Source organism: Hypomesus transpacificus, chromosome 3 (genome assembly GCF_021917145.1).
Source record: "Hypomesus transpacificus isolate Combined female chromosome 3, fHypTra1, whole genome shotgun sequence".
In the NCBI taxonomy this organism is placed as follows: domain Eukaryota; kingdom Metazoa; phylum Chordata; class Actinopteri; order Osmeriformes; family Osmeridae; genus Hypomesus; species Hypomesus transpacificus.
The window spans coordinates 11,985,415-12,013,126 of record NC_061062.1 but is presented as its reverse complement, the minus strand read 5'-3'; the positions used below and the strand labels follow the sequence as shown (position 1 = coordinate 12,013,126).

The window sequence follows — 27,712 nt, the reverse complement described above, 5'->3', positions numbered from 1 at the left end:
CACCACACTGCACATTGGCCCACGCGCTTAAGAGAAATTATCACGGGGAAAGAGGAACTCGTTAAAATGCCATTAAAGTATCTCCTCGAACCAATGCTAATATAAGTGCAGCTGAAACACTGAAAACTGATTGGCCATAACACAAACAAGGGCAAATGCATGACCTAAGACAGCGAATTATGAAAACATGTATTTGTTAAATAAGTGTTCATATGTTGGAAAAGGACAATAGGGTCTACTCTTGTCTATGAAAGAAATGTACAACTTTCTACTTTTCTCAAAGTAGAAAATATAGGTTAAGATTTTGACTTGATCCAGATAACATAACTTGTTTAAATTGGTTTGAATTGCCCATGGTATTTTGTAGCCTACAAATAAAGTTCAAAAAAGTGTGTGAAAAGCAACTTTTCACAAAATTAAAAAGCGAATATAGAATCGTGGCAAATCTAACGGTGAGCATTGAAGCAGGTGAGAATGCACCAAAACAGCCATTCAAAGACACATGTCTCAACTTGATTGTGCAATTATTTGACTTGGTCATACAGCAGCTTTATGCAAATGGGCAGAACAATGGGCGATGATGGAGATTAATTCTTGCCTGGTTTCCCCGTGCAGAGAGAAAGGCACTCTCCAAAGTACAGGGCGCACAAAGTCCCTGGTTTGACTTCATTTAAATAAATATTCAACCAGACGGACAAAGTTATGTTGAGATGTCTTCTCAGTCTTTCTTTTTTATGAAAACAGTTTTTTTTTACATCTGAAAAACTTGCGCGTTTTTTCACATTCACTGTAGCCATTTAATAATGGGTTCTTTAACGTTTTGGATTAGACCTACAAAAAAACGTTACAATTTTTAAAAAATAACATTGAAAATAACATATTTAGCCTATATAACTGAATTCTAGTAGGCTAAATATGTTAGTTAGCTAGATTTGTTAGTTTTAACTATAGTTAAAACTAACAAATATGCCAAAACTGACAATACTACCTGCTTTAACAGCATTGTGCAAATAAGAAAACATTTTAAGAAGGTAATATGTTGGAAAATAATAAAGATGATTGTATTTCCATATTAGCCTACATAATCATGCAGTCATGTTTTAGATGTTATTGCATTTCATTACTGTGCGAGCAGCAGTGCGCGCTGACTGACATTCGGACTGCGGCCCTCTTTGTTTGGAGCGCTGATTACACACAGCACGCGCCTATCTCTAGGCCAGATTGGCCGTGAGTCCTATTTCACAGTGAAGAGGTCAATTTGCCTTTCAAACGAAAACGGAATATCCAGCGTGGGCAGACGTGGCTATTGTCCACGAAGACCAGAGGGCTTGCTTACTACTTATGTATGCAGTGAGACGTCTGATTTATAACTCGAGTTAAACTGCCGAGACAGACACGTGCTCAAATAAATATGATTTAAACTAAAGAATATTTCCATTTAAAAAAAGAACACAAAACATGATCAAGGTCAAGTCAAGTGAATGTTTTATGTTGGCTATATGCGTTAGAAATGTCAAGGCTCACAATTGACACAAGTTACGATGTTGTCCATAATGTGCATTCGTGAAGTGTTGTGCATTCGTGAAATATATAAACAAAAACATAAAAACACGTCCACCATCAAACAAACATGTAAAGATGCTTACAAGGTTTGGGTTATTGAAGCCCTGCTGTGGTAGGCGCACACATTATGCGCACACATTTTAATACCGAGGATTGTCAAAATCATATAGCCTAGGCCCAATACTATGAATCCCACTCCACTCCAGTCCCTATCTTAATTCTAAATTTTGATGATTGCGGTAGTGACAGACATTTCCTTTTGGCAGCTCTGTGGCCCCCGGAGGAGAGCCACAAAGCCGTGGCACGTGTGCATTTGTATAGAAAGCCATCAGACCGTAAAAAGAGGAGGACCCGGCGTGTGCCTCTGTCAGGGCGGGGCCGCGCGCACACATTAATGTAATAAACCGCAAGTACATCTGCCCAGCTATCTGCACATCCTCCAACGAAATCCACCAAAGCCAGGCTTTGAACACTCCCACAACCAAATCCACTGGGATCTTAGTTTCGTCTGATTGGTTGGGGACGCCGCAACAAGGGGCGAGAACAATAGCATCATTCCGGCATAAAAGGAGTGCAGCTATGCATTGGAGGCGAAAACATTTCAGCAACAGAGGAATCGATAGCGAAAATATAAGTTTGTCATCTTAAGCTCCTGCGTGTCTGCAATTTTACAAACCTGGATCATAATAGAGACTTCGCCCTCCTTTCCAAAGTGCCTTTCCACCATCATTCGCAAAGATGCCCAAAGGATTCCTAGTAAAAAGAAACAGGAAATCTGCACATGTTTCCTACAGGACCCGTCCCGATGAAAATGAACAGGAGCATCATATCCCAACCTTTCATAGCCAGGTCGACTCATCCCCGGCAGCGTCTGTTGCATCCAGTCCTGACCGAGCAGTTATATCGCCGGATCTCGCCGCAGACGCACCTGTTCCCAGGCTGGAGAGTAAACCGGTGCAGTTTGGAAACCCCGAGGCGGTGTACCAAGCACTGTACAGTCCGACTCGGCCCATCAGCAAGGAACACGAAAGGAGATATTTCGAGCGAAGTTTCAATCTAGGCTCACCGATTTCTGCCGAGTCATTCCCGACACCTGCCTCCCTCTCGAGTTTAGACCATCTTCTATTCGCCCCAGTGGACCTGAAAATAGGAAGCAGCAACAGCAATCGCAGTGGCATCACCAGCAGCATCCCCGCCACGGCCATCCGGACCGGCACTAAAAGGCCCGCATCCGACAATGAGCGCAAGAAATCTGCATCGAAGAAACCCAAAGCCATAAGAAAACTAAATTTTGAGGACGAAGTCACGACTTCACCGGTGCTTGGTCTTAAAATCAAAGAGGGACCGGTCGACTCCAAACCAAGAGCGCAGACATCGGGAGGTAATAAGCCTTTAGGAGAGTACATTTGCCAATTGTGTAAGGAGGAATACGCGGACCCCTTTTCTCTAGCCCAGCACAAGTGTTCTAGGATAGTTAGAGTTGAGTACAGATGTCCCGAATGTGACAAGATGTTCAGCTGTCCGGCCAACCTCGCCTCTCACCGACGCTGGCACAAACCACGCGTCCCAAGCGCACCCGGAATGCCACCAACTCAGAACATGAAATCTGACATCGCCAAAATACCCCCCGTTGTCAAGTCCATCCCCGAGGAAGCCAAAGACATGAGACCTGAGATGCTGAGCGACAGAGACACCCCGAGTCCCGGTCTGTCAGAGTCCGGCTCGGAAGATGGGTTATACGACTGCCAACTTTGTGGGAAAAGGTTTAAGCGTCAAGCATACCTAAGAAAACATATTCTTGGACATCAAGCCTTGCAAAATAAAATCTTCGAGGACCACGGATTTCAACACAGCGACAGAGTAGAAGAGGTTCAAGTGTCGTCGTCCTCAGAAGAGCAGCACCCAAACCAAAGTCCCCTGAATCTGAGCCCCGTGGACTGCCTTCTGTGTCCCGTGTGTGGGGAGAATTTCCCCAACAGGGCCAACCAAGAGAGACACCTGCGTCTCATGCACTCATCCCAGGTTTATCCCTGCAAGTACTGCCCTGCCACTTTCTACAGCTCACCAGGACTCACGAGGCACATCAACAAATGCCACCCCTCTGAGAACAGGCAGGTGATCCTGCTTCAAATGCCCGTGCGCCCTGCGTGCTAATATAAGAAAATGCGTGCCTTTAGACGGGAAACAACGTGGCATTGAAAAAAGAAAAGGTTTCAGTGATGTTCAAGGCCCGACTGTATGAATGACCGGGCAACTTGATGTTTAGATGGTGTGTTCAATGAGGTGTCTTATTCATGCCAATCAGTGGTTGTTGAATGCTTATCTATATCTTGAATAAAATAGGCCTATATTTTGAGATTTCTCTCAAATTAGTTTATCAAAATAAAACAAAGCGTAGTTTGACTGTTAAAGGGTATTTTTCTAGGACAGCTGCACACGTGCTCAAGTAATAGCTTCTAGACCTAAGAAATGTTTATTCACCGTGGATATTTGTTCATCATCAGAGCCTTTTAATTCACCGACTGTGAATTGCTGTATCACTGTAGCTTTATGCTAGTTTATGAATGACACGACAAACTTATCAACTTTGTCTTGAAATGATAAAACGACTGGAACATTCCCCTTTAGTAGTACCACAATTGCCTTTAGAATATAGCCTAATGGAAACTCCGCTGTACAACTGCCTTAAAAAGTCAACATAATATAAAGATTGTTTTAATTTTGAATGCTGGCACATTTTATTGTTGAGTATAATTGTTGCAATATTTTCATCATAATTGTATTTATTTATTTATTCTGCAATTATTTTATGTAAATTATAATTGTGTTGTGTGATTATTCTGTGAATCGTTCTGGCAGTTTACATGTCGTAGCCAAATGTTTTGTCAAAATTTTGAGTTGTGATAGTTGTCGTGGGTAGGTTTAAATTCAATCTCCACAGCTCTTGTTAAACGTAAAGCTCTTAACTTAGATGCAATCTTTTTCTATGGACATGTTATTTTGTTAAATGTTGGCTTTTATAGCGCTTTGATTGTATGTGTACATCGTTGTCGTCTATCATAAAATAAAATAAAAATATTTTCAAAACAAGCACTCGAATGTTTCTGTTCAGTAGGCTACCAGTTCTAGGTAAGCCTAAACTTTCAATATGATAAGCTGTGTAGGCCGAAATGTCAAAAAACTCCAACGACGCCTGTTCTTCATAAACACCATCGACCATAATATAGCCTACGCTAGCCAAAAGCGTGACGTAAGAGAGGATAAGCGCACAGGGCTCTTAACAATACGATTTTGAAACCGTTTGTAGGAGTTTGAAACATCAATGTAGGCATTCCCAGAGTGACGTAGCCTAGTCTACATCCTATGCAAATCTCTGGTAACATTCCAGTGCCATTCCGGATCAACCTCAGGCAATGTTTCATTGAAAGAGGTGTACCATGTAATACAACACCGACAAACCCTGAGCAGGTCGCCTGGTCTATTGATTGGCAATTTATCAGTCTGATATCGGAGTCATACTAAATCATTCCACAGAGGCTCAAAAGGGTCCTGACACTACAAAAAAGAGAGCACTTAAAGCACAATCATAAATTCACATAATTTCAAGTCACAACATGACAAGAGGACAAAGAGGATGTAGTTACAAAGCTGGTTCAGAGTGCTGTTCATCTAGCTGAGAGAAAACTTGAGACTGTGATGTCCATGTCAACATAATCTCAACACACCTAATACAAAAATCTGTTTTGAAACATAAACCACATCAGTGGTTGCCTGGTGATGTAGACTCATGTTGTTCCTATTTCACTATTTCATTGTAGAGGTTAAAACTACCATATGTATTTTTCAGCATCAATGACATTTACAAAGTCTCTCGGATTCCTTGCTCTGTTTCTCTCTTTCACAGAGAGTTTTGAGCCTCCAATTATAATACAGTGTTGAGCCTGGCTCCCAGTGAAGGAAGAACAAGGTAGGAGTAATTGTAGAGAGCACCTGTACGTCATGGACGGGGGCTACATCACCCCCCTCCCCTCACCAGTGCCCCCCCCCCCCCCCCTTTGGCCTGAGCAGCAGGGGGACATATGGGAGGGGGTCAGGTTACCACTGCTGCTGCTGGGGCTGTTAGGGCTGGGCCAGGGTCAACCCAACCCCCTCCCCTTCCGTCCCCATCCATCCAATAGTACCATCATGTCAGCCACCCACCCGCTTCCCTTACAACCCCATCCCAATCCTTCACCCCCGCCCCCATCTTCTCCCCCACCGGCCCCTTCACCCCACCCTCTGCTGAATCATCGCCACATTAACTGATCTCCTTCAGTTTTATGAGCCATAAGAGTATGCACAATGTAAGTGGAACATCATTTCAACAAACATACACGCACAAAAAGAGTAGAACTTCAAATTGATTTAATGAAATGTTTTCCGATTTTCACATTTCTAATAAAGATATCATGACTTCCAGTCATTAAAAACAGTTTGATATGTTAACAAGTAATGATGAAATCTTCAAGCTCTTTTCCCTCTTCCTCTTACAAATATTATATTACAGGCATTACTATATTTATATTCAGGAAAAGGACGGGAGCCCTCGATTTGACACAATGTACAGGATTCCTAACCCCAAAAGTCTTGAATTAACACTAAAATTCTTGCTTCACATAAGTAGACCCAGTATAAGACACAATCCTTGTCATGGTAAAAACATTTTCCAGCCCATATACACTTCCGAATAGAACAGGGAACCCCATCCACGAAAATTCATCTATTATCTACAACCTTAACGCCTAGGAAAAGCCAGTCGGATGGTTCCAGGGACTACTGGGGAAGGTGAGAGCGTTGCTCCGACTCAGGTCAGCATATTTGCATACATTCTTCAACTGCACAAAATGGACTATATTCTGAACAAACCTCCAGTTTGTGCCTCCTTTGCTATTTAATCAGTGCTCGGGAAATGAAGGGAGTAGAAAATAAAAAGAACAAGAGGGAGAGGAACATTTAAGAATAGAAAGAGGAAATGTACAAAGGTAAGGCAAAGTAGTGCAACAGACTTGACTAGGATAGTGTTGCAGGTTAGGTGTGTGCACGGGGTAGGTGGGGACACCTTGTAGCCGTGGCAACCCAAACAAGGGGGGCAGGGTGCATTGGCAGCGCCAGCCTTCCTGTTGCTAGGAGGGTCCACTAGGCTCGGCAATGGTATGCCATCTACACCCCCCCCCCCTCCTCCTCTAGTCCCTTGAGGCCACTGAGGGCATATCATGGGAAAGAGGAGGAGTCTGTGCCATTCGATTCAGATTCAGAGAGAAAAGGAGAGAAGGGGGCACCTCCTCACATCAAGACTAAACAAAGCAGCCCGGAGCCCCGTCAGTGGGCTCCTACTAGCTGAAGGAGGCAGAGACGCTGACCTGTTCAATCACATGGCAGCGTCCAACCACCCCCGTCCCTCCTCCCGGTTAAAAAAGAAAAGTAGGACAGAAAGGCAGGGTGAGCTGTCTGCTGCCTGCCTCTCACAGCAAAGAAAATAAACCAAAGAAATGTAATCAGGTGGCAGGGAGGTGGCGGGGAGGGAGAGGGGAGGAAGAGGGGAGGGAGAGGGGTGTGGGAGAAGGGCCCTGGTGGACAGACGTTACACAGGCACTGGGAGGAGCTCCTTCAGCAAACACACACGCTACACAGAAACACACGGATGCACACACTCGGACAAACACACACACACATGCACAACACATGGGGCGCGCACAAACACACAGACACACACACACACACAAACCAGTGCATGGAGTAAGATTCACCTGAGGCTCCTGCGGCTTTCTCATCTACACAGCATATGTATGACACAGTTCAACACAACAGCAAAATAACTCATCCAATATCACTCTGTATGTACACCCGGAACAGACAAATGTCATCAAATAAAATTAAAGCAATTTACATCCAAGAACAAAGAGAGACACATTCAATTCTAGTTTCCTTTTCCGTGACAGTGAGTGCAAAAGACATGGCTATAGGAACGTTGGAATGTCATTTAGGGGCTTCACAGGACAGGACAGGGAAGGAAGGAGGAGGAAAGAGACAACAGGAACTTATCTGATTATAGGTTATGAGCCCGAGTTAACAACATCATGAGATAATTACAAATGCAGTCTTTTCTCATTCCAGCAGAGTTGCATAAATCAAAGAACAACAAAATCCATCGGAATCCATTTAAAAGAGGGAATTAGAGATAAAAAAAGAAGAAAATCTTCGATTTAGCCCTGTTGGAATGACGTCATTGATTGTCCACTCTGGGTTTGGAACTATTAAAAACAGACTCCTACTGCACGTGCTCCACAGTGCTCCGTAACCAGGATATGGCGTATAGAGGTGGAGCGTCTGCAGAGCACACCAGAACAGCATCTCCTATGACACAGTCATCTCCTCTTCACAATAAAAGGATGAGTGGGCAAAAATACATTAACGTAGGATCCAAACAAACAAGACATCACACTTAAATATCCTCCCGGTCAACAGCATTGAGAGCTCTGCAGTGTTTTACACAGTAGGTTCAAAAGGGCAAGAGAGATCAATGATAAAACCCATTGAAGGGTCAAAAGGCAGACCAACTGTTTATAAAAATTTACGGGTGATCAGAACTTTCCGTCCTGTACAGTTTGATTACATATGATCACTACATTAGCGGCTGTCCTGTTTCAGTGTTTTGTTTTTGCATGTTAGTGCAGCCTGGGGAAACAGAAGTCTCCCAGTCCTCTCCCTCTCTTTAGAGTTCTCTGTACGACAGTGTCAGCTACCAGATGATGGGCTATGGCTTGAAAGTTGTGGCATAGAACAGACTGAAATTCTCACTACAGGTCGACTTCAAAACAATGTGACAATCTGGACTCTCCATTGGAATGAACCTAAGTAGCTTAATCTCACGTCCATCTTAAATTACGCAGTTTGAACTGGAAATGTATCAAAGAATTAACTGCCATTTAAAATAAATTGCAATATGCTCCAGTTACATGTTTAAATGACACAGAAAACATCAACAAAAAACAATAATAATTCAAATGGCCCAAAACTGCAGTCACAAGGGGTAGGCGTTTTCTTTTAAAGGGAGTAATAAGTAGTTGAAGGCAGAATGGGAGGTTGGGTGAAGAGCTCAGTTGGAGGATTTGCTTATGGCGCTGGCGGATCGACGGAGTTTTCCAGAAACCCGGTTCTTTGTGGCACGGGGCATCGTAGGAGAGACCTGGTCCACCGAGTCTGTTCCTACGGCAACACTGAGCTCGGCACTTGTGCTGCCGCTTAACGAGCCTGGAGAAAGGGAGAGCGGGAGAGAGGGAGAAAGGAGAGAGGGAGATTGAGAGGGGGAGAGAGAGAAGGATTGAGAGAAGGAAAACGAGAGGGATTGAGAGAGAGGGGGGATGGGGCAGAGAAAGAAAGAGATGGGGCAGAGAAAGAAAGAGATGGGGCAGAGAAAGAAAGAGATGGGGCAGAGAAAGATGGTCAGATATGTGGCATTAGTTCTCAGAGATCTTGAGTATGTGGCATACTCCAGCATGCTCTGCCATGCATGTTTCCCAGGGCACCCAAAAAGCAGACTCGCCCAACTGCTTTTTAAGAGTAAAATTAAGAAAGTCAAATATGAAAACACAATTTCTGGTAATCACCGTGTTACACAATCTTGGAGCGGATTCATTTGACCCATTCCATTAAAACAAAAACAATCAAGTGCACCGATTAGACTGAAATAGACAGTCTGATAGCAAATAAACATGGGGCCCCCTTCACATGCTCGGTCTGACTCCCTAACACAAGTATACTTCTCCAGATGCTTGCATGATTTGGTAGAAGAATGCTTAAAAAGATTGAGCTTTTGTTGCGAGAGTGTACCACGTAGGAGAAAATCCCCACAATTGAACATGGACAATCACAAACGTGTCCCTTATAAAACACTGTCCATTCTGAAGAGGAAAAAAACAAACGAAAAAAGATTCAAGCCTACAATTACAGACCCCAAGCAGTGATAAGTGGGAGCAACAAGGAAGAATGGACAAACTCATTTGCATACGACACTCCACTCTACTCTGCTGTCCCTTTCCCCAAACACCCATATTACAATGCCTCGAGTTTAAACAACTTCCCTCTCTTTGTGATAGAGATGGCATCTGCTGGACTATTTTATTTCCTAGCCCCTCTTTTTCATCTCCCCTCTTTTTTTCCCTGAAGCATCTCAAGTTGCTGTATCTAAAAGGCACGGCAGATGGTTGGAGTAACAGACACTCGGCAGCGCCGTGGACACCAGGCCCACTGACTTATACTGGGTGGGGGGTTAGTACAATAGACTGAATATGTACCGCAGACCCTCATTACGCATATCAAAAACTACGAGAGAGGGAGGGGATCAGGGGGGTTGGTGGGCGGGTCTAACGGGAGTCGGACCAACTGCCACGCTCACACATTCCAGTGCCCTCCAGGTAGGCCATTCCAACACTAGGAAGAGCTACCCTAACCATGTACTCCAGGGCCCTGTCAGGGAGCTCTGATGGGGGGGGGGTGGAGGTGGGTCAGCCTCTCTCAAATACAAAGCAATACAAAAGCTTTATACTCTGTTAACTCTAAAGCCATACAAAGAAACAGTTCACTGCACGTCAGAAATAATAAAAACGAAATAATGAATAGAATCCACATAATTTAATTGAAAGTAAATCTGTTTGTATCAATACCGTTGTCTGTTTTTGATAAATCTGTCTCAGAAAAATATGAGAAAACACAAAGCAATGCAGAGAGAGTGACCAAGAATGAAAGATAGACAAAGAGAAAAGTAAATTTTGGAGAGAAAAAAAAAGATGAAGAAACAAAAAAAACCTCAACAAAGGAAGTTTTAAATGAGTCTCTTCCTCCCCCCCCATCCCCCTGCAGCAGTGCAAACAAGGTTGTCGGATGACAAAGACGCTCTCTCTCTCCGGTGCGGCAGGTGCTGGTGTCAGAGTCTGCCTCGGGCAAGAGAGAGAGAGAAACGGGAAGAAAAGAAGAAAAAAGAGGGGACGAAAAGAAAAGAGAGGAGTGTTTGTCGGGGGAGGATAAAGCGACACCACATGCAGAAGCCGAGCCAGAAGTGTGCACTGTATTGTTCATGCTGCTACTTAGTCAGGTGCTAAGTGTCCCCATCGTGCGCTGCTCTCGATCAACAAACCCTCGTCAAACAGGACCTCCTCCCCATCCAAACCACCCCCCCCCTCCCTGCCCAAACCCTTGACACAGCCTCCCGCTATTTACACCCCCCTTACTCTTATGGAGCGTTGGGTAAATAAAGCTTGTTAGTACCAAATATAAAGGAAAGGGAACCAGCGAGGGTGAGTGAACAAGCGAGAGAGAGAGAGAGAGTGAGTGGGCGCCCCCTCGCTCCAACAAGCAGGGGCGGCACGCAGGCTTCTGGTCCGATCTCGGGGCTTACCTTCTTCAAATATCTTTACGAGACCTTTAATATATTTTAATCTAAAAAAGAAACAAAGAAACAAAAAAGAAACAGACAGTAGAGCATCACGTAAGGCAGGGTCACACCACACCACAGCACAACACAACACAGCGCTGTAGTAGAGAACACTCTGTTTAGGGGTGGTGGGGATGGGTTTTGGTGGGGTGGGGGGTGAAGGGGATGGGGGTAGGGGTTGAAGGGGATGAAGGGGGGTGAGGTGGAACATTCAGACTGATTGTGTGGCGTTGTGGACTCAAGCGAAAAAATATTATACTTAAAGTATACTTACAGAGTACAAACATACTTATATCAGTTCAGTTTGAGTACAAATATAATGGAAAACATATTAAGCTTTTATTTGATTATGTAATTTAGATTTAAGTATACTCTTTTTCCGCTTGGGGTTAGTCACTGGGACACTGAAAGTTGTGAGATATACAGTATGAATTTGTTAGACTAGATTGTAGTGGAAATGTTAGGTCCCTGTATCTGAATTATGCGTGAATCTGACCAGAAGATCTTGATGAGTCTGAAAATTCTACACAGAAAGTTGAGACGTGAAAGAACAGAGCTTGCCAAGTATCACAGGGCAGCATGAGATTTGGCAGTCCCCACTCAGGAAAAAGAGACCATCTTTGTTAGTTAGAAATCATTATGAACAAAACACTTTCCATCACGCTCGCCTTAGTTGACAAGTGAAGTAAAACTGAATTTAGTCAAAGTCCATGGGTTAACCTAAATAGGTCAAGCATCAAAATGTCATTCTACAAAACACAACCCAACACAATGAGTGCACATATAAAACAGAGAGAGTGGGCTTTGGGCAGCTGAAGTTAAGAAGTAAGGCTGCATTCAGGACACAAGGGGTTACGAAATGTTACAAAATGTAGTGGGGGGGGGGGGGGGTCAGTGGGTGTCAGTGGGCTCCAGAGGGTCAGGGGGTGGGTGGGTGCACGCGGTGGGGCATCATGCCTAGAGGAGGAAGCAGGCAGAGAGTCTTACAGTCCAGCTTGGCCCAGGGGTACTCCATGTCCCAAACCATCCCCGGCCAACGCCTGCACGCTGTCATGGGTGACATGTTAGTGGAGCAGTGAGCCAAAGCGTGGCATATGGGCACACACACACACACAGACACACACGTGCACACATACAGACAGACGCACACACACACACACACACACACACAAAGAATGGGGCAAGGGGGAATGGCACACATATTAAAAGGGTGAGGATGGAGAGCAGCATTTTAAGCCAGGCATTGCAGACCGAGTGAGGCTCAAAGGGACATGATGAAGCAGATTATCTGATGGGGATGGCTGCTTGAATCCTGCAGTAATTTCACCAGAGCATGGGGCACACGGACATGGACATACTAGAGACTAAGTATTGGAGGACGACGACAATCCGGTAAGATTTGCAAATTATATTCAATGGATTCCTCTACTAGCGAGGCCTGTCCAGTCGGCTTTGCTTTTGCTGTACACAGACAACAACATCTGAGGGAGAAAAGAAACAGGCGAGCCAAACAACTCCTGTAAGAAGGGGAGAGAAAAAGCGAAAAGAAAAAACGCTCACTGAAGAAAGCCAAGCGCACCTGCACATTATGTGTGTGTGAGAAAGCGTGTGTGTGAGAGATAGTGTGTGCGTGTGTGAGAGAGTAGGGTTTAACCTCCCCCTTGTTTAGAAGATTGCCAGGTGAAGTCTGCATGATGTGTGGAACAGCCCTGCATGTCCGTGCTGCGGTGCCTAGACACAGCTGTGACGGAGGGCCAGCTGACTGTGAACCCACTGCGGGGAGAAAGATTTGTTCTGGACGCTGCAGACGTGCGCACACACACACACCCACCCATGCGCACACACAAAATTACATAGCACTGTACATACCAAAGCCAGCATATAGTGTTCTAGCAACTATCGCTCTGTGAAGCTACTCCTCGTTTGGCTAAAGAGAGAATCCCTCCCTGTCAGCCCCCTCTCTCTAAGCGTCGCCCAGCTATCTCCCTCGGCCCTGCTACAAAGACACCCTCACTCAAACAGCCCACCACAGCAGGCAGAAAAAACATGAATATCCAGGCTCCGAGTAATTACCCAGCCCTCTTTCCCTTCCCTCTCTCCCACTCCGTCCTTTCTCTCCTTCTTTGTTTCTCTTTCCTTTTATCATTCTCTCTCCCTCTCCTTTACGGCTTCCTCTCTCCTCCATTCCCTGTTTTAGAACTGTGTGTATTCACCTCTTTCCCCTCTCTGTTCCTCTCTCTTTCCCCCCTTTCTATCAAGGGTCAGAGTAGTTCAGGGTGAGGATTCTTCACACCTCCCGGAGAACCAGCTACAATGATGTTAATGGGGCTGCTTGTCTGCTTATCTGTCCTGCCTTCTGGGACTGCTTGCTGAGATCTGTACACACACACACTGGCATGCACGCACACACACATGCATGCACTCATACGCATACACGTTTTCAAACTAATTAATTCCTCTCTCTCTTGGTCTCTCTGTTTCTCTCTGTCTTTGTCTCTCTCTCTATAGATATTGACTAACTTTCCAGGTGTTCAGTAACTAAAGAATGGGTAATTGTATTAATTTCCTGTTAGCCTTGTTGCAGATAGTCTTGGACCTATGGTAGATAGGGCTATATATCCTATCAGGCAAACATTAAACACACCCTAACCCTACTTTCCTAGAAGCTACACACAGTTAGCTACAATGCTGGCCTTAACTGGCACTGTGTTCCTGTGCTGTAGGTGTGTGATACAGAGGGATGGATACACACAAACACACACACACAAACACACACAGCTTTGACCTCCATTCAACAAAGTGGCGTGTATATTTGAATGGCGGTAATTGCATGAAAGGTGTGGTTGTGTGTATTAATGATAGGAAGGGAAAGATGAAACAGGAGAGGAGAGAAAGAGAGAGAGATTGGGCGAGAGACAGAGAAAACTTGTAGAGAGGCGGTCTTTGATGCTGCTGCTACTCAGAAGGTGTGGAGGGCTGTTTGATATTCATCACCCTGCGTGGCTGTGGAAGGAGGAGAGGGAGACAGAGGGAGGGGAGGAGGAGAGGAAACAGGTGTGCCATGGAGAAGGAGGAGAGGGAGTAAGAGAGAGAGAGAGAGAGAGCGGGGCAGAGGAGGAGAGATGGGCTGTGGCAGGTGTGTTCAGCTCTCTTACCTGTCCCGCTCATTGGGTAATAGCTGGGGGAGGGGGAGAACACCTGGGACGCAAAGTCCTCGAAGGTCATGACCTCTCGGTGGTTCTGCACGATGGCCTCCAGATAGAGAGCACGCTCTTCATAGCTGAAAGACTACGGTCAAGGCAAGACAACGAGACAGACACAAACACACACACAAGGAAGACTGCACACCATTCACACCTAGCTGAAACCTCTCTGAACATAACTTAATAAAGTGTGAAACAAATAACAATCATCCAAGTTTTGGACAAATGTTTTATAAACACAGAGAGAAAGATACGCATCCTGTCCAAATGGGAAAGCATTGACCAGATGACAATAATCACATGAATGACAGAGATCCCTCATCTTCACCATCCCTCTAACCCTACTTCCATCTCCCATCTCTCTTTCTACAACCTAAAAATACAGTCTATTATGTATTACACAAGCCAAAGATATCATGATCACAACACAACCCTGTACAGTAGAAAAGAATGGGCCATATTAAAATGGGAGCGTGTATGCGAGTGTGTGTGTGTGAGAATGTGGTAGAGTGTGTGTGCTAGAATGTGTCTCTAATGGTCCTCACGCCTGTCTGCTTTGGCCATGCCTTGTTGATGGCCGGAGCCTGACAAATTGCCTGCCAAACTCTGTCCCTCCTCTGTGAGGCAGCCACTGGTGCCATGCCCAGCTCATTAGAGGGCTGCTGCCAGCACCTTACTGCTCTCGGTCCTGTGGAGAGACTGAACTAGGTTACACTACGGCTCAATTTGTTTGGCCAAGCCTGGTCCATGCTAGGCTACGCTACGCTAACCTAGGCTAGAGTAGTCAGGCCAGGCCTAGTTTAGGCTAAGGCTGAGGTTTGGCTTGAGCCGGTCAGGCTAAACCAGCCTTCAACAGGAGTAGTTTAGGCTAGGCTGAGGTTTGTCAGGACTGGCTGGGCTTTAACGTGCCGGCACAGCCGGGTTCGAGGCAGGCGTGACCAACGTCTAAAGGGAACCGTAGCAAAGTGGGTCTGACAGGCACCTGAGCCTGAGGCCCTGGACACACTGGAGACGGCTGCAGACAATCTGCTCACCATGCTGACACAGGGACAGGGAGGGAGGGACGGCAGGAGAGAAACAGAGGTGCAGAGAGACAATGAGAGAGAAAAATAATCGAGGAGAATCAGGGAATGTGTGTGTGTGTGAGACTTTAAGTCTGTGTGTTTGTATTTGTGTGTGTCTGACCGTGCGTATTTGTGTATTTAAGTGTGTGTCTGTAGGAGAGAGTGTATTTATGTGTACGCGTGTGAGTATTTGTGCTATGTGTGAAGTGTGTTGGCCGTCAGGAGACAAAGCGGCTCCAGAGCCTCTCAAGCTTCTGCGGAGAGACAGGGAGTCAGGACAGCCTGTCCAGGATCAGGCTCCGGGAGCCTTGTGTGACACTCTTACCGCTCCGGAGCTCTGATCTTACAGTACGCCTCCGCTTTCCTCCGGCGCATGGTCATCATTTCCTGGTGTTTCACGACTCGGCAGTCTTGACCACCAGACACCGCCAGAACATTGCTGGCTTAGCTGCCATGGCAACCTTGGTCACAGCTCGGTGTGCTAGGTCATACCCAGGGTTTTATGGATGAGAGGGAGAGAGCGAGGGTGAGAGATTGAGCAAGGAAGAGAGAGAGATAAATGAAAGATGGACAGAAAGCATTAGACAAATATGAGGAAATCTGTTCAAGTCAGAACAGAACAAGAGAGAGAGAGCAGGAGAGATAAAGAAATGGAAGAATAGACAAGAGAGAGAGAGATAGAGAGAACTACAGTCCTGGGCCAGTGGGTCAACAGAGCCATATGGGTGTCCATTATCAGGGATGCAGATGACTCAAACCTGCCCTGTTATTGAGATTCCCAAAGCAAATATTGACTCCAGCTGGAGCCAGTTGACATTCACTCACACACTCTCTCTCTTCTCACACACACCTACCCCAACCCTGTGCTCAGTCGCTGCCCCTATTTCTATCCCAGATACTGGGAGTGAGGGAGTGGGTCTGAAAATGAATCATAAAGAGCAAGAGTAAAACAAACAAACAAATACAGAGAGCGATAGTAAAGGAGGAGATGGAGAGAGAGAGAGACATGGTGAGACAAAAAGACTAAGGGCACAGAGCGAATAGAGAGATAGAGAGAAAGGGGGGTGAGAGAGAAGAGAGAGAAAGGGGGGTGAGAGAGAAGAGAGAGAGAGAGAAGAGATAAGCACCAGTAAAAGCTCCAATCAGCTCATTTAAGTAAAAGTGCGATGCTATCGGTGCGTAAAAAAAGAGAAAAAAGAATTGCGGCACAGACAATAAGGCCTAATGCACAGTGAGGGGTAATCTTGTCCTCTCCTCGTCTCATCCCTCTCTCCCCATGTTTGTATCTAATTACTCCACCATGGGTACAGAGCGTTCTCCTGCTCAGAGACTGGACTGCTTCTGGATGGCGCTCCACTCTACTCAATTAAGGGACATGCTCATGGCAACGGGGGCTTTGACGCAAAGACATTATCTCATGTCGAGTCCACCAGCCCACCGACTGGCTGGTCAGGGTCTCTCATTGGTAGTCATGGATCCATATTCATTTAAATTTGGATTTATTTGTCATGAGAGTTCAAAGCCTGCAAGAAAATGCATATTCCAATAGCTGTTCCGCAGGTGAAAAGCTGAAACGCTTGCTTGCTCAGTTTGGAATTTACCCCTGAACCTGGGACGTGATTGAGACGATTATTAGAATGTTAGGCCGTGGCGCCAGCTAATGTCTTCTGACATTGCCTTTCACTATCGACTCTGGCGGTGCTCAGACGATCCGGTCACAGGTAGTTGGAGATGATGTGAACCAAAGAGGATGGGGAAGCACAGAGAGGCGCTTCCTTCCCAAGCATCTCCCAATGCAAGTCACCCGTGTCGCCGTGGATAACAGCCTCCTTCCAGCTGACTGCTGCAAGCCTGATCAAGGATACGGCTGGGGTGTTGCACCACTTTGGGAATTTCCAACGAATCCCAAGCGTTCCGACCCGCTGAACATTCCTATTATAGAGGAGAGAGGCGCGGTAATGTAACTGCGATGAAGCGTATTAAAAACTAGGCGATAAACCCCAAAAGAAAAAGAAAATCTATTTTTTACGCATTCTTTAGTCTGACTATCTACAAAACTACTAGCAAGGTAAAACAGAGGTGACCTGACCGGAGAAAAAGGCAATTTTAAATCGAACACGGGGGAGGAGAGAAAAAACGATTTGGCCAGATAACACCAAGAAAAAGTGTGATTCAAAGTGTGATTCAAATCCTCTCAACAATGGTACATTTACACATTTGGCAGTGTATTTGGCAGATAAAGGTCCTTTTGTGCCCTCCACAGCTCACACACCCTGCCCCTCTCTTTCTTTGGCCCACAGTTTTCGAGATGACAGCAGTGAGTCACAGCATGCTTAAAACTGCCGTTTGTCTGTGGCGTGAGACGTCTGTTTGTCGCTCAAACTCACACTGCTGCAAAACTCACATGGCGCGTCCACACCCACACACACACACACACACACACACACACACACACACACACACACACACACACACACACACACACACACACACACACACACACACGCACCAACATACCATTCTGTGTGTTTGTTCCATCAAAATCTAAGGATGGAGGACAAACAATGATGCCCCTGTGTGTGCACGTGTATGTGCATGAGGGAGCGTGTGTGTGCATCCATGCATGCATATGCATGCATGAGTGTGTGTGCATTGTCCAGATGGCAGGGGTGTTGTCCAAGAGGGAATGGTGGGGGTCAAGAGTCTTTGTGGATCAAAGCCAAGGTCAGGCAGCAGCAGCCCATGTTCAAGGTGAATGGAGGCCTCAGATGGCTCATCATTAGCAGGCTGCCCCGGCCCCGCCGGACCCTCCCCGCACCCCTCGCTCTCTCTGAGGGGACCGCTCCTCAAAATGGGTCCCCCCCCCTTTCACTCCCAGTCCTGTCCAGAGGGACATATTCTGTGACCTGGAATACCGCACACAAAAAACAAACAAAAAAGTGTGTGCACAAATACACCCGCACACACCGTCACTTTCCATTTCACGCAGACCCCACATACCCTCTCCCTCCCTCTCAACAGGGTCTTATCTTGAACTCAGACCACCCCTCCACACCCCCCTCCTCTCCAAACAGAGAGAGTGAGAAAGAGGGAGAGGAGCAGCCCTGCTGCCCACTCCCTTTGTGTCCACTAGCACCTCCCTGACAGCAGGCCTCACCCCACCACTGACCTCTGAACCTCACGCCGCATCGCTCAACCAACACTGCCCAGACAGCCGCAAGGAGCGCACATCTGTGATGAGCATGCATGTCACTGGCCTGATGCTACAGACTTAGCCAAAACGGTGTGTGTTTCTAAGTGATACGTAAACACACACACGGGACAAACCCCTTAAACCAAGCACAGAGAGGTTAATGTGCCATTCAGACCAGATGAACCACACAGTCGGGGTCTCTGCAGTGCTCGATGAGACGCCAGCAGAGAGAGTATCTGGGACTTGGATGCCCCATCATGAGAGGTCCCCCCCTCTGACCATGACATGTGAGCATGACCTCCTCTGACCATGACCAACGGAGGTCAAAGACCTCCAAGGGTTCCGTAGAGCTAGGACTCAGGATCGCCCAGGGATCCCTCACTGGGCATCGACCAAATTTATATTTAAAGACGTCCGAGTCCTCAGGGTTGGAGACACTAGGGGGAGGGGGATGCGTGTGTGGGATGGGAGGCCAGGGGTGAAGGTCATGATCCTGAACAAAGCCTCAGGCCCTGGCCCCTCTCAAATGGGAAGGGTCTTTAGTCTGAGTGCAGGCATGTCCTCTCAACTCTGAGGAGGCTTTTCTTTGGGTTACTGTGGTAACGTGGCTCGTGGGATTTAACTTAACAAGCCGCTGCTAGCCGACTGCTTCCAGCCGTTGCGTCCAGAGTCTATGAGTTTGGGGGCTCCCACTGTAGTGGAGGTTCCATGTATGCTTCATAGGGTAAGCCGTTATTGCTCTCAATTCACGATGAATCATCATGATATCCATGCAGTGAGAGGTTGCTCATTGGTCATAATAGATAGTAAATTACGTCCTAATGCAGTACTCTGTTCAAATGACAGAGAAATGCCACCCACAACCAAAGAGGTAGAAGCCAAGGTTAATCCTGTTTTCAAAGGTCCTCCTGCTAAGAGGCCCTCTGGTAGTGGAGAAGGGGAGGGGGGCTTGGAAAGTGGTAGTGGAGGGGGCCCAGAGATGCTTGACCCCCTCTCTTGCCCACGTCTACCCATTAACCTCTGCCAATCAGCTTGACCTTCCAGAGGAGGAGAGACTAGGAGTGGCCCGCCACAGTACCATTGACTCTCAGCAGTCACATAATTGGCCGGTTAAGGGGTGTGTGTGTGTGTGTGTGAAGGGGGAGAAGGTTCCGGGTGTTCGAATGGATGGGCAGGGGAGGGAGGGCAAGTGAAGTAGCAGCAGGAGGGTGGTAGGAGATTTGTGAAACTACAATTTCTTGTCCTCTCTTTTCCCATTGTATACAAATATACTTTACCTATATGAATGTTAGACGTGGAAGGTATGGTTTAGCAATATGGGCCAGGATCTATGATCATGAGTCATTTTAATACAGTCACAATCCCGGCACAAGATCCCTGCTTTGTGGTTAAGTTATCAGACCGTCACAATGTCATCTCTTAGATGCAATGGTGTGTAGAAAAACTGAAGAGAGATCTGTCAAGGTGGAGTGGTGAAGCAGATGGAGAGAGCAGAGAGATGTGTAGAAAGAGGAGGAAGAAAGAAATGGGAAACAGAAGGAGAACGGGGGGGAGAGAGATTGCGGGACAGATACAAGGAAGATGGGGGAGAGAGGGAGGGCGAGAGGGGTAGAAGGAAATAAATAAAGAGAGTGAGGGACAGACAAACGGAGGGAAGGAGAAGAGCAGATGGAGAGACAGACAGACAGAGAGAGAGAGAGAGAGAGAGAGAGAGAGAGAGAGAGAGAGAAGGGGGAGAGAGAGAGAGAGCGGGAGAGAGAGGGAGAGAGAGCGAGAGGGAGAGTAGCAGGTGTTGATTGAAGAGAGGCTGGGTGAGTGAGTACCTGTGGTACCTGTTGTCACAGCGCTGGCTGAGGTGAGAAGCTCGTCCCAGTGGAAGAGCCCAGAGGTGTGAGGTGATTATGGGAAACAGGAGCGGAGAGGGAGAGAGAGACACAGGAGGGGAGAGGGAGAGAGAGACACAGGAGGGGAGAGGGAGAGAGAGAAACAGGAGGGGAGAGGGAGAGAGAGAAACAGGAGGGGAGAGGGAGAGAGAGACACAGGAGGGGAGAGAGAGAAACAGGAGGGGAGAGACAGGGAGAGGTGGAGCGAAAGAGATGACTCGGGCTTGACAACACGTGATCCAGTGATGGGAAGAAACAACTAAGCGAGAGGGATAAAGTCCGAGAGGGAATGACAGATACTACCCAGAAGGGAGAGTGTGAAAGTGTGTGTGTGTGTGTGCCCCACCATCCCATTATGCATGGGCAGCTACTAAGACCCTGGTGTCTCATTAAACAGCTTTTTCCTAGAGAGTCAAGAGAGGAGGTGTGTGAGGGAGCAAGAAAGCAAGGCTCTGAGTGCTAACAGAGTGTGTACATTGTAGCTTTTTTGGTGCGTGTGTGTGCGCGTTAAGATGCTACAATGAATGGAGTGCTGTCTAATGTAATGGCCGGGTGAGAAAGCTTTAACAGGTAGCCTAATTAGCAGTGTTGCAAGAGTCCCAGACTCCCAGAAGAAGAGAGGGGAGGAGGTCACAGCGTATGCCCGGGCTAATGACACCTCCAGGGGGCTTCATCTCCCCCGGCGTCAGTTTCCAGGGCCCAGACCTCCACACCTCTCCACCGTCCGTCTCAGAGTCAAGACAAGGGGACAGGGAGTTATGGCGGTGACATCATTCCTAACCTGTGACATCATCAGTGCGATCCAGCAACATCAACAGTTTTACCTCTGGAGTAAACCTGGCGAGGTGTCTGGTTGCAGGCACGGCTGGTTATTTATGGCAGGGATGGACCAAGCAGTCGCCCACTTCCTCAAGCATGCCACGCCCTCTGCGCCCCACTGTTCCCCTGTGACGAACACTAAATCGATTAGCACTTGATAACAAATCAAGGGGCCAGACAGTTAGTCTTTCAATATGCATATGGCCACCTGGAAAGCTATGCCATTCAACGCAGTTAAAGTGACGATCACAGTGTAGCGCGAATGGACATTGCTGTGACAAAGGAGATCTGGTGTCATGAGAAGCATCATGTCATCACTCTTCAATCCTTTTTTTTTGTTCTTTCTTTTACCTTTTCCTATTTATTTTTTTCTTTCTTGACTTATCACTGTCTGGCTTCACTTTTAACCATCAGCTAACAGGAGCTCTTTCATAATCTGCAGATTCTAACAAATCTATCAGACTATCAGTAGGTTAGTTAACACAACAAGATCATTTCCTCTGAAAAGAGAACATGGTTGCTCGTGTATTCAGATGAGCACTGTGTAACTAATCTCCTTTTCAAAGGGCCCTACTCTCCATTGATGATGGCTAAAGGACTGGCCTTAGAAGTGAAGTACAATGGCCAGACCTGATTAATCAAATACAGACAGATTACAGGGCTGTGATGCATTAACGGAAAGTCATAAAAAGATGATTCTGAAAGGGGACATTAAGACGAGAGTTACAGTATTCAGGGAATGTTGTGGGACAGTTGGAAATAATGAGACAATTAGGGCTGGATGTGGATTTCGAAGATTACCGAGACAGAAAATGACAGAGGAGAACAGAGGAGCCTAACCATGTGGGAACACACGCACACGTGCCTGTTCGCGCAAACACAAGCACACACACTAACGTGCTCCTAAGCCAACAGCAACAGCTGGATATACTGCAAGATGACTTGCCATCACTCACAGAGACACCCAGACGGCTTTGTTTCCAAAGGAGCTTGATGAAGCCGTGCCATGCCAAACACTGGTTTAACCCCTACGATAACACAAGCACTTTTCCAACCAGTGGTAATGAAATATTAACCATCCAGACTGGGGCCTCTGCAATCTTAATGATGCCGGCGGCATGTGCGGGGGAATGGTTGTGATGCGTTAGCGCCACTCAGCCGGCGTCTGATTCTGGCGAGGCACATTCAGGACGTGCTTCCATTCATCGCTGCATACTCCCGTTTCCGCTTTGGCCCCATGCTGTGAAAGGTTCATCGGATAAATTGAGCCGTCTGGCCTCATACAAAACGGCAGGCATTTAGCGGGAATGCTAATGATTAGTGGCAGGGGCGGCGTGTGATCGCAGTTAACACGGAGGCGCAGAGAGGGGAAGGGTTAGTTACGGGGACAAGAGTGAATTCGGTTGCCCTCATTTTGGCATTACTGACATAATTTCAATCAATGCCATTGTGGTTGTAATGGGGTTGGGAGCTCTTTATCAAAACGTGACACGTACACAGAGACAGACAATGCCGCTGGACAATTTTCTCTTCTCTTGGGATCGTTTCCACTGTGGGCAGACCATTACAATAATAACAGGGCCGAGAGTAGCTTCAGGTTGGGGAGTCGAAGAAGTGCAAAACAAGAAAGGCACCGACTGAAGGAGGGAAAGCTCTCTGGGGTGGGAGTGCTCCAGTGGAAGCTCACAGGTGGAAGCCAAAGAACCTCAACTGTTGCTATATGGCTGTTCACCTGCCAGGAATGTTCTGGAATACATAGCAGGTTATGCTGAGACACACCCAGGTCTGAAACCAATCCTCCCATTTCCTTCCCTCAGCCTTTTCTTTGATGTGTATACGTGTTTTCTTCTGCCTTCTTACAGCCAGCATCTCCTGGCCTAAAGCACCCCTTTATGTGTACCAGGCCGGAGATGAATGAGAAGAGAGGAAGAGAAAGATGGGGATGAAGAAGGCAGAACGAGAGGGAGGGGGGTCCAGACTCCAACCTGGATGGAATAATCAAAGAGCTGGATATATCCCCTCTTCAAGAGACAAAATATACACAAGCAAAAAAGAAAAAAGGCTGAAAATAAAATGGACTTCTGTGTTGGCAACAGCTTTTCCCCTAATCCTTGCCCCCGGGCTACAGTGTGCAGTCAAGCGAGGCTATTACATGGCAACAATTAGGGGGTTCTAGGGCCCAACACCTGGTCCTTCTCTACTCCTCTGTGGCAAGTAGGCAGCTGACTGTACAGTCTCACAGCCAGGTGGCCCTCCTTCAATGACATTACCCAGTCACTCAAGGGTTAATAGGAACACTGCCTTGGCGTATAGGAGCTCTATGCCCCCCTATTCAACAGGCTCCAAAAGTGTGAGTATGTGTGTGTACGCATGTGTGAGTGTGTGTTGGGGGAGGGGGGGGGGCATGCAGAGCTGTGTAGGGCCCCAAGTGAAGATCTTCAGGAGGGGGGGGGGCTAGTCTAGATGGTTCAAACTGTGGAGTACTGTAAGAGCAGCGACGCCAGGGCCTCTGGGAGTCCCGGCCCGCTCATGGCTACATGTCCCCGGCAGCCGCGGTCGGTCAGATTATAATGGGACCTTTTCATGGCGGACAAAAACAGGTGGGGGAGCGGGAAGTGCTATACATCCGAGCAGACGGTGACAATACCGGGGGAGGGGGGATTTGGGAAGGGGGGGGGGGGGGGGAGTCAGCAGATACAAAAACAAGTGGGTGTAGAAGGCTATAGAAGGACCGGGCTGGTCCAGGCTATATCTGGCTCCACAAAGCCCAGCATCTCCATCCCATATCCCCCATGGCTAGCAGATCTGAGAGTAAATAACTCTCATTAGAATCACAATGGCTATAGATTTGTACCCAAATCTGCCTGAATCTCATCAATAGTAATTAGCGGCTATACATAACTAATGAAGATGTGCCCAGCACGCAGCACCTAGAGCTGAAGAGCGGGGAGCTTTTGTTTCCCAGCACAAAGCTTTGCTGTGAGTGTGAAGATCGGGCAAATAAGGGATTTTTCCCATCAATGTTATGTACTGCGAAACCTGTGAGAGGAGCATGCGAACACCACGGTGTTATCTGATGTTGTTGTTGTCCCAAGCCTGGTATTTAGAGAAGAGGAGACAATGAAGTCTCAGCTAAGAGGGTTATGCATCCTGAGCTGCTTATGAAGCGATCTGTGGAAATACCTCAGGAGTTCTCACTAGTGCTAATACTGATAAAGCTCTCTCTTTGTCGCAAGCCTCAACCACAATAGCACACACGCGTGCAGACACACACTCCAAAACTCTAGCAAACACAGGAAGACCTGGTGCTAGTCCCAGTATGGCCTTCCACTTGTCAACGTACAGTCTCTGGGCATTACCACATCAAAGAGTGCTTTCCCTAAGAAGGGGCAAACAAAGCACGATGGACGACTTTAATGTTCTGTTTTTGTTACTGCTTTGTTTGCCGTTGCTTGTCTCTATGTAGGAAATAAATTCCGTTTAGTGCAAAAATGGAAATGCTGCGGGACAAGGACATCCTCTAATGGAGAACAATGGACACAGGCAAGTGAAGGAGCAGGCGCTGCCTTTGAACTGTTTAAAGAGGCATTTATGTGCAACTTATAAATAATCAACTAATTCCTCTTTTTAGAATAACCAATTAAGTCTGTGACATTAAACACAACGTGGGCAGGCACACTGTCCGCCCCCCCCCCCCCTTAAAAAAAGGGAAGAAAAAAGACAACATATTTTTTAAATAAATAAATAAAACCTGCACAATTCAAGGCCAGGCCTAATTATGATAAAAGGGAATTGAAAAGCTAAAGTCCATTTATGGACCAAAAAAAGAAGAGAGAAAATGGAATAATGTCAACGAAGCGAGCGGTGTCTTCACAAAAGAGTCCCTAAACCCTGGGGCCACATCACAGAGTGAGAGATTCCAGGGGATGGTGATGACTGACATTTTGCTGACATTTCCCCCACAGAGGCGAACACGGATGCGTCTCAAGTCCGCCTCGGAAATATCTACGGATATGCCTGAACGTGACATGGTGCCTGGCTGGTTCCTGGTCTTTCAGAGGGGATAGGACTCTGGCTGCTGAGCGTTGGCCGCGAACACCGAACGGGCCCTGGGAGATTGAATGGTAATCACTGGAGCCCAGATAATGGATGATTGAAAGCTCTCAGTGCGCCGCTGTCGGATTTCAATATCAGAGAGGCCCCTAGAATTGGGATCCTTATCTGGGCGGGCGTCAAACAAAGGGGAGCTGAGCGTGAAAGATGGGCTCCAACACGGGCACACGACCATGTCGATGAGTGAGTCTGTGCACAAAGGAGGGGGGAGCTGTCTGGGGACAAAGACTGTCCGGTGCCTCCATGTAATGAGACAGTTGGAAGGAAACAGGGGAAGGAAGGAGTGAGGGAGGAAGACTACAATTTTACTAGAGAAAGAGGGCCAGAGGTTTCTGAAAATAGTCGGCAACACCTCCCAGAGCCCACTGACACAAATCCAAAGAGGAGAACCACATTTTCGACACACATGCAGGCACTTGCTGACATGCTGACAAGTGTTTGTGTGTGCGCAGACAAACAAGTGTGTAGAAGCATGCTCACGCTCAGACAAAAACATTGAGGTTTTTTTGCACTTCTGCCAAGTGCATAAAAAAAAAAAAAAGATTCCCATTTATCCGCAGATTCCTAGTGCTGGCGGTTGCCAGAAAACCTCATTAACCCTCCCTCAAGAACCCAGAGACAAAAGAGGGGGAAACAAAACACAACTAATCAATGAGAACGCACCCATTGTGGTGCAAACAAGAACAGGCATCCATTTGGATAACCTGAGAGGGCTAACAGCTTTCCTTTAGTGCTGCACTGGCTGGCTAGGGGCGGAGAAAGAAAGTTCATTAATTAAACAAGGCTAGGGGAACAGATGGAATGGCTAGCTGGATGCTAATCACTTAGAGCAGACAGACCCAGAGTTTTACACCCTGGGTAGAGCCAGGCACACACACATCAATCACAATTAACATGGACTCTTAACAGCAACGCACTGCGAGAGTCTGAGGGATGGAGAGCGAGGATGAGCTTGTATTAGAGAAGCTAGCCTCAACTCGACTCAAAAAAAAACAAAAACTAAAAAAACATTCAAACCAATTAAATGAACACACAAAAGGACAGTTACATTCACATACAATACCAGACTTTGAAAATCGATAGAAACACTGAGAAAGTATTAACAACATATATGTTATATAATCCTATTGGGGTTATGGTTTGTCACAAACAATAATCATGATTAAAGATTTAATGTAATTTTCTATGTATAAATATTGTGAACAAGTACAGGAAAATACCAAAGGATCTGACACTGTTGGTAACAAAGACAGCCTCTGGAGTTATTTGTAGGGCTTGGCTAGGGTTAAGTACCAAACGCCTCCAAGGTCCACCCCTGACAGGTTGATAATGGTATGGACTGGGACTAGGTAATGCTACCTGACACCTCGCACCTCCCCACAGGGGATGGGAAAGAAAGGGAGATCCCACGCAAAATAACTGGCATCCTGGCTGCCGCTCATTTCTTGGCCCCTCAAACGGACAGATGTCACGCATGAAAGCAGAGCAGACGGAGAGAGAGGAGAGGTGGGGTGGAGTGGGGTGGGGTCGGGAGGGGGGGGTTCAAGTTTAAGAATACTCGAAGCATGACATTCTTCCAGTAACATTATGCTGTGCTATGTCAGCAATACAAAAGGCAACAGTGTAAGGGTTGAGTCTCATCTGGAATAGTGAACAGAACATGTACTGCTATATTGAAATGATAGTAAGAAAGTACTGTACATTCAGAGTGCTAAGCTAGATACTTTTATTAACACTGTCCTTATATCACTTAAAAGATAATGACAGAGTGACACTGTTGGCTATTATCACATGTAAAAATCAGCATATGGACAACATGTCCTTCATTCCCTAATTAGATTTAATTCAATCTAGGGAGTTTTGCAGAAATATGAAATGCAGCAAGCAAAGCAGCAGCTCGTCACATCTTTGAACACAAACAGACTGCTGCTACATAACCCTCTGCGTTCTTTTTATCCCCCATCACTGGTGCTCCCACAAACACACCAGTCCACAACTAACACCAACCGTGTATGTGTGACTGTGTTGGTGACTTTGTGTGGGTGTTTGTGTTTGTGCAACTGTGTGTGTGTGTCTGTGTGTGTGACTGTGTGTGTGTGACAGTGTGTGTGTGTCTGTGTGTGACTGTGTGTGTCTGTGTGTGACTGTGTGTGTGTGTCTGTGTGTGTGTGTGACTGTGTGTGACTGTGTGTGTGTGTCTGTGTGTGTGTGACTGTGTGTGTGTGTGTGTGACTGTGTGTGTGTGTCTGTGTGTGTGTGACTGTGTGTGTGTGTGACTGTGTGTGTGTGTGACTGTGTGTGTGTGTGACTGTGTGTGTGTGTCCCCTCCCAGACGGGGCTGACTGTCATCAGCCCCTGGATCCCTGCTGTCGTCCGTCTGTTTCCACGCCTGCTCTACCTGTGTT

The 27,712-nt window shown here is 46.8% G+C and overlaps 2 protein-coding genes across 6 annotated transcripts in view; one reads left to right on the top strand and one right to left on the bottom strand.

The window, feature by feature from the left end:
* The first annotated feature begins 1,931 nt into the window (after positions 1-1,931).
* On the top strand, positions 1,932-4,610 carry insm1b (insulinoma-associated 1b). The gene has a single exon (XM_047016726.1). It carries the CDS (start codon positions 2,302-2,304, stop codon positions 3,715-3,717), a length of 1,416 nt encoding a protein of 471 aa, XP_046872682.1. The 5' UTR covers positions 1,932-2,301; the 3' UTR covers positions 3,718-4,610.
* Positions 4,611-5,950: 1,340 nt separating this feature from the next.
* ralgapa2 (Ral GTPase activating protein catalytic subunit alpha 2) overlaps positions 5,951-27,712 on the bottom strand; it is an 88,470-nt gene continuing 66,708 nt past the window's right edge. For 4 of the 5 annotated variants that reach the window (XM_047013834.1, XM_047013809.1, XM_047013801.1 and 1 more), the window contains 2 exons: positions 14,188-14,312; positions 5,951-8,853 (listed from right to left, as the gene is read on the bottom strand). In XM_047013834.1, coding sequence (XP_046869790.1) covers positions 8,699-8,853; positions 14,188-14,312 — 280 coding nt within the window. In that variant the 3' untranslated portion in view covers positions 5,951-8,698. Of the gene's footprint in view, positions 8,854-10,996; positions 11,038-14,187; positions 14,313-27,712 lie in introns of all 5 variants that reach the window. The other variant, XM_047013818.1, reaches the window with a different exon arrangement.

What these genes read in the sequence shown, in the direction of transcription:
- insm1b (XM_047016726.1), top strand. Translation starts at nt 2,302, where the DNA reads ATGCCCAAAGGATTCCTAGTAAAAAGAAACAGGAAATCTGCACATGTT.